This window comes from Dreissena polymorpha, chromosome 2 (assembly GCF_020536995.1).
Source record: "Dreissena polymorpha isolate Duluth1 chromosome 2, UMN_Dpol_1.0, whole genome shotgun sequence".
Taxonomy (NCBI): Eukaryota; Metazoa; Mollusca; class Bivalvia; order Myida; family Dreissenidae; genus Dreissena; species Dreissena polymorpha.
This window is the reverse complement of record NC_068356.1, coordinates 42,084,483-42,098,244: the sequence shown is the minus strand read 5'-3', so window position 1 is coordinate 42,098,244 and position 13,762 is coordinate 42,084,483. Positions and strand designations below refer to the sequence as shown.

Sequence of the window (13,762 nt, the reverse complement as noted above, 5' to 3'; positions counted from 1 at the left end):
GCATTTATCTCAACACACCTTATATTGCTGTCAAGGGAATTCCAATAAATCTGACCTTGGAATGTGACACAGTGGTTGGAGCACAAGTCAAGTCTATTTGGGAATTGGGTGATAGTAGTAGCAACGTAACTGGTACTACGTTCACTACAACAACAACGAAAGCTACTTTTATGAAAGACGTCACTTTTATCACTGTGACCCTTGGCCAGACTGTGAAAACATACACGGAAGATCCCTTTACAAGCATAACATCCCAGACAACAGTTGATGTCTATAATGCCATTCCATCTGTGGAGGTCACACTGAGTGCCTTTCAGATAGCCCCTTCAGGAAGTGTAAACTTCAATTCAAGTGTACCTTCAACTCCTGGTAACTATGGAAACGTGTTCTTCATTTTCAATTTTGGAGATGGTTCAGCAGCTGATAACAGTTCTAGTGGGAGTGTCTCACATACATTTACAGCCATAGGGAATTATAGTATTACAGTAACGGCAACCAATGGGCCCAGTTCGGTCTCTGTGACCCGGTTTGTGGAGGTGCATGAGCAGATAGCAGGGTTGAACCTGACCTATGACGGACCGAAAATGACCAATGATCCTATCACTTTTACTGCAAATGCTTCCAGGGGAAACTTCTTGACGTACCAGTTTGAATCCACACTTTTCAATGTTACTCAGAAATTGAGTACTTTTTCACACACGTTTGCAAACAAAGGAAACTATCTAATCACGTTGACTGCCTCTAATGCATTGAGCTCCCAGCATACAACACTGACTGCTTACATTTTGAGCCCGACAGAGATTTTGATTGTTAGTTTGAAGTTGAATGGGACAGCAATAAGTGGCTGCTATGAGACAAACCTCAGTCATACCCTTTCTGTTGAAGTGATACACTATGACAAAACCAGGCTCCTGTATGATTGGGATTTCGGCAACTCTGTGGTAATTTCCAATTCCCTATCCACGCAACATCAAGGCTATACCTTTGCAGGCAACTTTACACTCAAGGTGACTGCTAAATACACACCTCAAAATGCGTCTATACAACAGTCTGTTGACCTGTGCCTTGAAGAGAGAATATCAACACCTGAAATACAATTAACCAGTCCAGTAGCCTTACCACCATCAGGTACTGCTTCCAAAAACGTCACTGTTACTGTAAGGACCGGAAGTCCACTGCACTATCAGTGGTTAACAAATGCCACCACTACTGGCTCAGCAACTGGTTCCAGCATTGGGGTTCAGTTCTTAGGGGAGGGATACTACAACTTAAATGTTACGCTGAACAATAATATTAATACAGTGGCTGTTAGCAAAGTTGTACAAGTGATTCAGGAGATAAGTGGACTGGCCATATCCTGTACATCATGTATCACCAAGGCAGGAAATTTCTATGTTCAGCGAAATGTTGCAAATAATTACATGGTTTCCATATCAACAGGCTCTCAAGTGACGTACTCTTGGGACATGGGTGATACAAATACATCCCAAGGAGCCACCAAAACTCACCGGTACGGTGCAACAGGTCAATACAACATTACCGTCACTGTTAGTAACCCTGTTACGTCATCATTGAAGAAAACGGTCACAATTCACGTTGAAGATCCAATCACTTCAGTGACTTTGGATTTTAGTGGTTATGACTGGTTAGCAAACCTTGTACCTGCAACAACTAATATTAAAAACCTAGATATTTCAAAGATAGGAAAGTTCCAGGTTGCTGTTCAGCCGACAGGCATGTCTTTGGAATATTCATGGACATTCGACACAGGATTAACACCATTAGTTTCTACTTCTAACCAAGGATCTTATTCCTACACATCTCTAGGATGGAAATCTGTCACTGTAAAAGCAAGCAATTTGCTGAACAACATGACATCAGCAACACTTGGGTTTTATGTCATTACCGCAATAACAGATATAAATGTAACAGAAAATGGCAATCAGCTGTCAACCACCAGTAACTACACTGTCGGGATTAACAAGCCTTACACCTTCACAGCTACCTCCAACCAGGCCACTCCTGGCTCAGTCACCTACCTATTTATTGTCCGGGAGAACGGTGTTCTTGTAGCCATCTCCAATAATGATACTTCCCCATCTTACACTTACAATTTCACATCAGAAAAGTCTTACAGGCTGTTAATATCAGTAAAAAACTCTCAGACTCCTACCAATTTTGAGAAATCGTACAACATTGAGCCAATCAAGTCAATAACTGGAGCCTTCATCACGGCCCCTGCTGGGGAAAATGGAAACATAACCCTGGGGTCATCCATCACACTGACAGGTGGCTGCGCAGATGGGAAGTATCCTAAATACAGATGGTATTATGCTCAAGCCCCTGCAGGGGAGCTCATTCCAACACATCCTACCAACACCACAGTGATAACCATCACCCCAACTCAAGTGGGCATGTACATCATACAACTGGAAGTGTACAACTATGTGTCAATACCACAGAATGCCACCTACAGACTGAATGTTCAGACTGGTGTCTCAGGTGTTAGCATTGACGTGTCTCTGCCGTTTCCCGATGCTGTTGAAATCGGGTCTTCAAAAACTTTCAATGCGGTTGTCACAGCGGGGACTGATGTCACATATAATTGGACCTTGTACGAGAATGGTTCGAAAATTGGAACTGGAGATCATCAGTTTTACAATGTGAACTTTTCAAAGCAAGCTTTGTATAACATTACATTGGAAGTGAAGAACTTTGCCAGCTCAGAATCGAAATTCATTGAAATCTATTCATTGATTCATGTGCCTTATTTTGAGCTGGAAGTCATTGGTGGAAGTCAGATATCTGGTGGAAGTGGGATAGCAGCCAAGACTGGTACAAGCCTTACTTTCCTGCCCAACATCAGTTTTGTAAGCTTCATAAGCTTTCTTTATACAATCAACGGAACCAGTGAAAAGAATTCGAGCACGCTGGCAAAGACATTCTCCTCTGCTGACCATTACATAGTGAGTCTGAATGCAGAAAACAAGATTAGCACCCAGAGCAGCCAGCAGTTGATTGTTATCCAGGACCCGATAATGGGACTGGTAGTGCAAGGTTGTAATCACACAGTCCTGCTTGGCACTGCATACACTCTGATTGCCTCACAGTCGCAGGGTACAGAGGTCTCCTACAGTTGGACCAAGGATGGCGCAGTATCAACTGGTCCCTCAGTGGTAGTCCAGTATGATATCGTGGGAAATTACAGCGTAAACCTGAACGCCGAGAATTACGTCAGTGATAAGATGCTATACTGTTATGTAACCTATCTTGGAGTAATTGGTAATCTGCAAATAACCAAGTCGCATTACAGTTACCTTAATTTCCCAGTGACGTTCACAGTTTCAGGGGTTTACATAGACCCGGCTAATTTCACATGGACGTTTTCGCATGGTCCAGGTCCGGAGCACACAAAATATCCTAGCTTGACAATTACATTTACAACAGCTGGATCTTACGACCTCTCCGTTGTCGTCGACAACGGAGTCAGCCAGGATGTAGTAAACTTCACCTTTGTAATGGAGGGCCTTCTTTGTTCCGTTCCAAAAGTGTCTCCACACGGAAGCCTCCAGCGCACAACTCTCCGCTCAAGAGTGATTGAGTTTGCTGTTACTGTGGAAACTAATGACTGCAACAAGTACACCTCAGCAAATGAGTGGGTCATTTATCAGGCAAACTCATGCTCAGCACCACTGAAGAATATTTTCAACCTAAGCAGTTCTGTCCACATCAACACTCCTGAACTGCGAGTGCCAGTCCGGACTCTCAGCTATGGCACGTACTGTGTGACGTTCAGACACCAGTACCAGAAAACCCCTGTAACTGAGACAGTTAAGTTCAATCTGACGATTGAGCCCACTGATCTGGTGACCATCATAGCTGGGGGAGATGAGTTGAGCACAGTGGAGGGTTCAGAACTTACCCTTGATGGCACGCTTTCATATGACCCTGACCTTGAACCAAACACAGTGCTGGGATACAGATGGTCATGTCTACAAACTGCTGTAAGTAACTGGGTTGTATTATATAGGACATTAAACTAATATTTGTGTTGAACTTCAGCTTTTGCTGTTTTTAGCTCACCTGAGCGATAGCTCGAGGTGAGCTATTGTGATCACTCAGCGTCCGGCGTCCGTCCGTCCGTCCGTAAACAATTTGTAAACATCTTCTTCTACTAAACCATTGAGCCAATTTCAACTAAATTTCATGTGGAGCATCCCTAGGTCATGGGACAAAAGAATTGTTAAAAAAAATTTGATCACATAACCAAGATGGCCGCCATGACCATATATGGTAAAAACCTTAAAAAATCTTCTTGTCAGAAACCGCTCATCAGATTTTCAAAAAATTTCACAGGGATGACCTTTGAGGGCTTCCCTGAAAAAGTTGTTCAAAGAAATTTGATTCATCAAAAAACATGGCCGCAGGAGCTCGTTGAACTTTGCATGTTTATTCGTTTTTGCCTATTTTGTGAAAACTTTCAAAAATCTTCCACATTTTTTGTCCGATCCTTTCCAAATTTGCACAGTGTCTTTATATCAATGAGGACACGAACCCTACAAAAAATGAGCATTATTGGTCCATGAAGTACAGAATTACCTCCCCTTGAATTGAGAAAATGGTGTTTATGCAATAAAGTCCAAATTTTTCATCCAATTCTTTCCAAACTTGTAAGGATTTAGCATGGTTCAAACAAGGGAAACAACTACGGTTTATGCATGTTCTTTTTATTACAGATTTGCCTCCCTTTAATTCATTCAAAATCTCATTTTACAGCAGAGATTCCAAATCTGACCTGTAAATGAGCCCCATATTTACTGCTGGTGCTATGTTACCTTTTCCCATTTGATCATTCTTAAGTATTGGTCTTGTAATGCTGCTACTGCTACTGCTACTGCTACTACTACTACTACTACTACTACTACTACTACTACTACTACTACTACTACTACTACTTCTACTACTACTACTACTACTACTACTTCTACTACTACTACCACTACTACTACTACTACTACTACTACTACTACTACTACTACTACTACTACTACTACTACTACTACTACTACTAGTACTACTACTACTAGTACTACTACCACCACCACCACCACCACCACCACCCACCACCACGTCTACTATTACTACTTCTACTACTACTGCCACTACTACTACTACTTTTACCACTACTACTACTACTACTACTACTACTACTACCACTACTACTACTACTACTACTACTACTACTACTACTACTACTACTTCTACTACTACTTCTACTACTACTACTACTACTACTTCTACTACTACTACTACTACTACTACTACTATTACTACTACTACTACTACAACTACTATTACTACTACTACTACTACTACTACTACTACTACTACTACTACTACTACTACTATACCACCACCACCACCACCACCATTCACAGTGACAAAAAACGTATTCACACAATGGCTGCTACTACAACTTATAGCCCATATAGGGGGGCATGCATGTTTTACAAACAGCCCTTATTTCTATGGGATTTTAACCACAACTGTTCATGTTTAATTTTCGACACATATTTTTAGGTCACCTGTCATGAAGTGACACGGTGAGCTTATGTGATCGTGTGATGTCCGGCGTCCGTTGTGCGTGCCTGCGTGTGTCCGTGCGTCCGTCCGTCAACAATTTGTTTGTGTAGACAGTAGAGGTCACAGTTTGCATCCAATCTTGATGAAATTTGGTCAAAATGTTTATCTTGATGAAATCCGGTTTGGGATTGTATTTGGGTCATCTGGGGTCAAAAACAAGGTCACTAGGTCAAATAATAGAACAACCTTCTGTAGACAATAGAGGTCACAGTTTTCATCCAATCTTTATGAAATTTGGTCAGAATGTTTATCTTGATGAAATCTGGGTTGGGATTTTATTTGGGTCATCTGGGGTCAAAAACTAGGTCACTAGGTCAAATAATAGAAAAACCTTGTGTAGACATTAGAGATCACAGTTTTCATCCAACCTTTATGAAATTTGGTCAGAATTCTTGATGAAATCTGGGTGGGATTGTATTTGGGTCATCTGGGGTAAAAATCTAGGTCAAATAAATAGAAAAACCTTGTGTTGACAATAGAGGTCACAGTTTTCATCCAATATTTATGAACTGTGGTCAGATTGTTTATCTTGATGAAATCTGGATTGGGATTGTATTTGGGTCATCTAGAGTCAGGAACTAGGTCACTAGGTCAAATCATAGAAAAACATTGTGTAGACAATAGAGGTCATAGTTTTCATCTGATCTTAATGAGTCAGGTGAGCGATTCAGGGCCATCATGGCCCTTTTGCTTATCTTTAGCCTGTTATTTATTAAATTCAAATGTGCAAAAGTTCAGGACTAAGCAAACAATATTACTTTTCTTAGAATTGTTAATGTCTTTTATAAAATGAAGTTTATTTTATTTTTAAGGGAATCAACACAGGTGTTTGTTCCAAGATCAATACTGTGACGTCTTCTTTGGTGACCTTGACCAGCTTAACCTTGACCTCTGGAGATGAGTACAATGTGACCTTGACTGTGACAGCTCCAGGCAGAATCAGTAGCAGCAAGTCACAGCTGGTATATGTCCAAGTGATATTAATTATATAGAAGATAAAGTCATATTCAATTAATAAACGATGTATATTGTATGTCATTCATATTAAGAATATTGGCATCATTCATGCGTGTGATACATTTGCTGTGAAAGAAAAAAAGTATTTCACCAGTAATTTTTTTGTATTTGATGACAATCAATGCAATAAATGTTTGCATATTAAAAGAACTGTTTTGTTTTGTAACTGCTTCTTTTTATATTTGTTTTAATCTAAGTTGCAGAAATAGTCTACTTTTTTCCCATATTAAAAAATATCAGATGCACTTCTTGTAGCCTTTGTTTGAATTTAAATCAGTAATTTTTCCTTTGCCTAATGCTTTTTCTAATTATATCCCAGATCCACATTGCTTCGAGTACCATACCCAGAGTAGAGACCACCTGTGTGTCCTGCATTGCAAACGGACATTATACCCTGATAGCCAGCAAGAGTGTGTCCATAGAAGGAAAGTGCCTGTCAGGCTGCACTGCACTAACATCCTACAGTTGGACTGTTACTGACATGTCCACTAACACACCAGTCAGTGTTAATAGCACGGCCACCACAACGGGTACTAACAAACTGAATTTTGTTCTTAAGGCTAACGCGCTGTCTGGTTCAAAGAACTATGCCTTCAAACTACAGGCCACTGAGGGATCCAAGTTTGGATACGCCCAGTTTGTTCTGCCACCCAGTTCCATACCTTCTGGAGGTCTGTGCACAGTTTCCAAGACATCCAATGTGATCCCTCTAAAGGACCGACTGATGATATCTTGTCAGAATTATGTAGATCTAGACACAATGTCTGGAATATATTATCAGGTGAAAGTGATCAGTACGAGCAAGGCAGAGGAATATATTGCCTACTACGGCACCCGGTCTGTCAACTGGATCTACCTGGCTCCATTTGCCAACACCAGTTTTGAGGCTATCACGATCCAGGTGAATGTACTGAATGACTACGGGTCAAAAGGAACAGGAAATACCTTGTAAGTGGCTTAATATAACAGTATTGTATTATAGGTATGTAAGATTCTTCCAAAAATAATGTTATGCAATTTTTCTCTTTAATAAATGATATTTTTGTGTTATTTTTTTATCATATCATCTGTGTAACTTGATTTATAAATCTTAATTAATGTACCATAGATTATAATAAAATGTTTGTTGAAGATTATTCTCTTTAACTGCTGTCCATGTTGTGGTATTTCAATGTATTGCCATCATCAAAATAATTCTATTTGTAGCACTGTAAGTTTTGCTCACCCGACACTAGCCGCAAACCAAGCGAACAATGTGGACTTCATTAGAGATCACATGATCAGCACGCTTCCAACGATTGTGAACCAGAACAATCCTGTTCTTCTTGTCCAATACTGCACTGCGGCTCTCAGCTTCCTCAACGACCAATCACAGCAAGGGGTCAGCTCAAACGAGATACGCATGGCTCTTAGGGAGGTTGTTGCACATTCTCTGAGTGGACTCCCACTGGGCAATATCTACACTGTTCAGCAGATGTCAAATGCTATTGAATATCTTGCGGTATGCTTGAATTGTTTATTGTCTCTCTTAAAATATTCTTCAATTTGCGAAATAATGTTTAAAGAAATTTTGTGCTCTTTAAGCACAAGATCAAAAATGATCCTTCAAATCTGGCATACCTTAAATGATACAACCATTGCTAAATTGTTCATGCAATATGTTATTTGCACTTAAAATATTGATTGTATGTAACCTGCATCCTATCTAAGTGTCGCCTCCTAAGTAGCTCGTGCATGCTTCTTTTCTTGACAGTTTTAGTTAAAAAGTGAAATACATGTACTCATACTTGCGCTATTTTGTAGAATTCAACTATTTATTTATTTTACTATTTTCACCAGGCCTTTCCAAATGAGCTCTCTTCCAATATCCTGCAAATTGTCAGCAGCGAAATAGAGTCCTTGGCAAAAGCAATGGAGACCATGGTAAAGAAAGGCCACGACCAGACAGACTACGAACCTGACAAGCTCCTCAACACCATCACCAACATCCAGAGGGCACTGCAGCTCACCACGACCAACATCAGTGACATTGGCACCCTCGCAATGTTTGGTGACCTCAAGAAGTACCAGCTAGAGGTCAGCAGTGGCGTTGCCGTGAAGGTGTATGGAAACCTGGAGGAACAGATCAAATCCATGATAATAAAGACCGTGGAGTACACCAACCAGCTCATGATAGTTCCATTGAGGTCCCTTCTTGCTGACGAGGAACCAATACAGATCAAGCTCAGTGATGGTTCGGTAACCATGGGGATGCACGTGTCCGTGAACAAATTGCAGGAGGACTTCCAGGTTGCAGGGGTCAAATTGGATGTACCACCCAGTGTGGTCGCTTACACGTCATACTCTCAATCTTCCATTTTTGAGCTGTTCACCGCCAGCACAATAAACCCGTACAATTTCGGACTTGACACCTCAGACCTTAACACAAACACACTGTCCATTGGATTCTACAGCATTGATGGGAGCACAGTGAAGGTGGCAAACCTTCCCGATTCCTCAGCAATCACCATGTACCTGTTTGATCGGGATAGCACCCCTTACGTTATCAATAGCTCAGGGCTAGTGTACTCCAACAGATATGATCCACTGGGCAACATGAGCTATTCAACCAGCAGTAAGCCACTGAAGGGCAACACCAACTACCAGACCAGTACACTGACCCTCCCTTCTGCATCTGGAGAATCTCTGCATGTTCAGATCAGGGTGAATTTCACAGACTCAGTCAGGAGAACTAACTGCAACGCTGAAGAAGAATGGTGTTTCATTTGAAGAATCGGCTGAAAACAGCTTTGTGAGGCCATTGAAAATCAGGGCAGCTATGATGGATGATCTAAAGCATGATCACAGGGAATATACGTTCTACATTCCACCAAGGTGAGTAGAAACAAGGTGTTGGTAGGATTCTGATTCAAATATGAAGTAAAAATAACTTTTCTTGTATTTAAATGAGCCTCGCTCTGGGAAAATGGACTTAACCCTTTGCATGCTGGGAAATTTGTCGTCTGCTAAAATGTTTCCTGCTGAATTTCTAAAAATAGCATTTTCTTCGATTGTTTTCAAAGAATACTATCAGAATAGCAAACAGTTTGGATCCTGATGAGACGCCACTTTCTGTGGCGTCTCATCTGGATCCAAACTGTTTGCAAAGGCCTTCGAAATTCGGTTCCAGCACTGAAAGAGTTAATGCATGCGTGTAAAGTGTTGATCAAAATATCAAGTTTGCACTGTCATATCTAATAAAATTAAATTACGGCAACATTAAACAATTAAACATTTTACGATAGACTGCTTACATGTATTATGCTTCATGTACATTTATCAACTTGCATATTGAGAATAAGAGTATTTAAACTGTAACAATTTAGCACACCAAATTATTATACACTACTGGTGCTCTCATAGAAATGAGCCTCCCTTTGGGAAAATTCGACTTAACCCTTTGCATGCTGGGAAATTTGTCGTCTGCTAAAATGTCGTCTGCAGAATTTCTAAAACTAGCATTTTCTTCGATTATTTTTCTAAGAACACTATCAGAATAGCAAACAGTTTGGATCCTGATGAGACGCCACGTTCTGTGGCATCTCATCTGGATTCATACTGTTTGCAAAGGCCTTCAAAATTCGGTTCCAGCACTGAAAGAGTTAATGCATGCGTGTAAAGTGTTGATCATAATATCAAGTTTGCACTGTCATATCTAATAAAATTAAATTACAGCAACATTAAACAATAAACATGTTACGATATAGACTGCTTACATGTATTATTCTTCATGTACATTTATCAACTTGCATATTTAGAATAAGAGTATTTATTTTTTATTATTATTATTTATTATTATTATTATTATTATTTTTTATTATTTTTTATTATTTTTTATTTATTTTTTTATTTAAACTGTACCAATTTAGCACACCAAATTATTTAACACTACTGGTGCTCTCATAGAAATGAGCCTCCCATTGGGAAAACTCGACTTACCTCTTTCAGTGCGGGAACCGAATTTTGAAGGCCTTTGCAAACAGTTTGGATCCAGATGAGACGCCACAGAACGTGGCGTCTCATCTGGATCCAAACTGTTTGCTATTTTGATAGTATATATTTTTTTAAATCGAAGAGAATGATAAATGTAGAAATTTAGCAGACGACATTTTAGCAGACAATAAATTTCCCAGCATGCAAAGGGTTAATGCATGTGGGTTACGTGATGTCCCAGATAAGTCTGTGCAGTCCCCATAGGCTAATCAGGGACGACACTTATGGCTAAAACTAGATTTCCGCTAAGAAGACACTTCCTTTTAACAACAAAACAAACATTAAAACTTGAATACTTTACATATTTTATACAAAATAAATTTGTGCTTTTTTTCCAGTGAAATGGATACCTCCAATGATGTATTCAAGGTGGTGGTATCTGCTAACCAGAACGTGGAGGTGTCTGTTGGCACCTATTTCTCACGCTGCCTCTATTTTGATGAGACCTCCACTGCTTGGTCTGATGATGGGTGCACACCACAGGCAGAATCTGTCGCCCAGGTTACGGTCTGCAAGTGTAATCACATGACCTCATTTGGTGGAACATTCCTGTTGTCACCTGATGAAATAGACTTCACTGACCTGACAGTGAGTTCAATTAATCACATGATAAAAATAATACAATTTTTGGGATATTATTTATTTCTGCTTTGAATTTAGTTTTCTAGCGGTTTCCACTATGTTTTATGACAATCTGATATGCTCTAAAGATCTTCAAACCTTTCTAGCAATAAAAATAATGTTTTTAACTGAAGATTAGCTACTTTTATATGGTATTTTAATGGAAGGTGTAATAAACAAGTATGATTTTGCACCAGTTTTAATGCCAATTATTTGAGACACGATCTGGGAAAACTGGGCTTAATGCAGTGTTATGGGAAAACTGGGCTTAATGCAGTGTTATCCAAGATAAGCTGATGCAGCTTTTGTGCAGATATTTTGTGTACAGGAAGTCTCCTAAACAAAATTCCAGTCTAGGAGGAGTGTCATCCCTAAACAAAATTCCAGTCTAGGAGGAGTGTCATCCCGAAACAAAATTCCAGTCTAGGAGTGTCATCCCTAAACAAAATTCCAGTCTAGGAGTGTCATCCCTAAACAAAATTCCAGTCTAGGAGTGTCATCCCTAAACAAAATTCCAGTCTAGGAGTGTCATCCCTAAACAAAATTCCAGTCTAGGAGTGTCATCCCTAAACAAAATTCCAGTCTAGGAGTGTCATCCCTAAACGAAATTCCAGTCTAGGAGGAGTGTCATCCCTGATAAGCCTGTGGGGACTGCGCAGGCTAATCTGGGACAACACTTTACGCACATGCAAGAAGCCCAGTTTTCTCAGAGTCAGGTTCATTTATTTAAACTCTGATGATTTGTTCAGCGACTGGACCTTGCCAACAATCCAGTGGCCATCATCACATGCAGCGTGCTTGCCTTCCTGTATATTGTGCTGCTGATAGCCTGTCGACGAATGGACCGCATTGATGTGAACAGAATCTCGCTGATCCCACTGTGCGGCAAAGATGGCTCCTTCAAATATGAGGTCACCATAGTTACCGGAAGATTGCCTGGAGCAGGTTGGTATTATTACATGTTTAACCCACTACTGCTCAGATATGCATGTTGACCTGTTTGTAGTGCCCTTAGAAAATCTAATTAAATTGCAGACCTTTTTAGCTCACCTGAGCACGTTGTGCTCATGGTGAGCTTTTGTGGTTTCTTTTTGTCCGTTGTCCGTTGTGCGGCGTCAACATTTGCCTTGTTAACTCTCTAGAGGCCAAATTTATTGCCCAATCATCATGAAATTTGGTCAGAAGATTAGATTCAATGATATCTTGGATGAGTTTGAAAAATGGTTATATTTGCTTGAAAAACATGGCTGCTAAGGGGCGGGGCATTTTTCCTTATATGGCTATATATGGCTATAGTAAAATCTTGTTAACACTCTAGAGACCACAGTTATTGTCTGATCTTCATAAAACTTGGTCAGAAGATTCATCCTAATAATATCTTGGAAGAGTTAAAAAATGATGCCGGTTGGTTGAAAAACATGGCTGCCACGGGGGCGGGGCTATTTTCCTAATATGGCTATAGTAAAACCTTGTTAACACTCTAGAGGTCACATTTATTTTCCGATCATCATGGAAACTTGGTCAGAAGATTTGTCCTAATGATATCTTAGATGAGTTCGAAAATGGTTTTGGTTGCTTTAAAAACATGGCCACCAGGGGCGGGGCATTTTTCCTTATATGGCTATAGTAAAAAACGTTGTTAACACTCTAGAGGCCACATTTATTGTCCAATCTTCATGAAATTTGGTTAGAAGATTGGTCTCAATGATATCTTGGATGAGTTCGAAAATAATTATGTTTCCTGGAAAAAAAAATGGCTTCCAAGGGGCTGGGCATTTTTCCTTACATGGGTATAGTAAAATCATGTTAACACTCTAGAGGCAACATTTACTGTCCGATCTCCATGAAACTTGGTCAGAAGATTCATCCCGATAATATCTTGGAAGAGTCCAAAAATGATGCAGGTTGGTTAAAAAACATGGCTGCCAGGGGGCGGGGCATTTTTCCTGTTATGGCTATAGTAAAATCTTGTTAACACTCTAGAGGCCACATTTATTTTCCGCTTTTTTGTGAAACTTGGTCAGAAGATTTGTCCCAATAATATCTTGTTATCTCAGGTGAGCGACTTTGGGCCTTTCAGGCCCTCTTGTTTAAATTATGTTTTAAAGGCTTTATTCTCAACCCTAAGATACTGATGAACAGCAAAAATCATAAAACCTGAACTGACTGCAAGTTACCCAGAGGTTCTTCTGGCTTTATGCTGGATACATATAGCAATTTTCACTTTGCTTCTGAGGGGGAAAGGTTTAACATGCTGTTGCAGGTGTGTTATTGTATTTATAGTAGAAACTAAATCAAGTACCATTGTTATACCATTGCAGCCAAAGTTTTAAAGTGGATTTATTGGAGTCTCTCTGTGGGTCCTCTCTAGTGATTCAAACATTAACTAGAGTTATTACCCTTTAAACATAGCTTACAAAGTGGTGTGGGGATATTAGACACTTTAAGT

General features: G+C 39.9%; 1 protein-coding gene across 1 annotated transcript in view; it reads left to right on the top strand.

The window, feature by feature from the left end:
- Positions 1-21: 21 nt before the first annotated feature.
- The window catches only part of LOC127869684 (polycystin-1-like), a 37,296-nt gene continuing 23,555 nt past the window's right edge, over positions 22-13,762 (top strand). The window contains exons 1-8 of the mRNA XM_052412342.1: positions 22-4,004; positions 6,456-6,605; positions 6,980-7,608; positions 7,867-8,161; positions 8,500-9,418; positions 9,477-9,534; positions 11,031-11,280; positions 12,063-12,258. Of these exons, the coding sequence (XP_052268302.1) occupies positions 171-4,004; positions 6,456-6,605; positions 6,980-7,608; positions 7,867-8,161; positions 8,500-9,418; positions 9,477-9,534; positions 11,031-11,280; positions 12,063-12,258 (6,331 nt within the window). The 5' untranslated portion in view covers positions 22-170. The remainder of the gene's footprint in view (positions 4,005-6,455; positions 6,606-6,979; positions 7,609-7,866; positions 8,162-8,499; positions 9,419-9,476; positions 9,535-11,030; positions 11,281-12,062; positions 12,259-13,762) is intronic.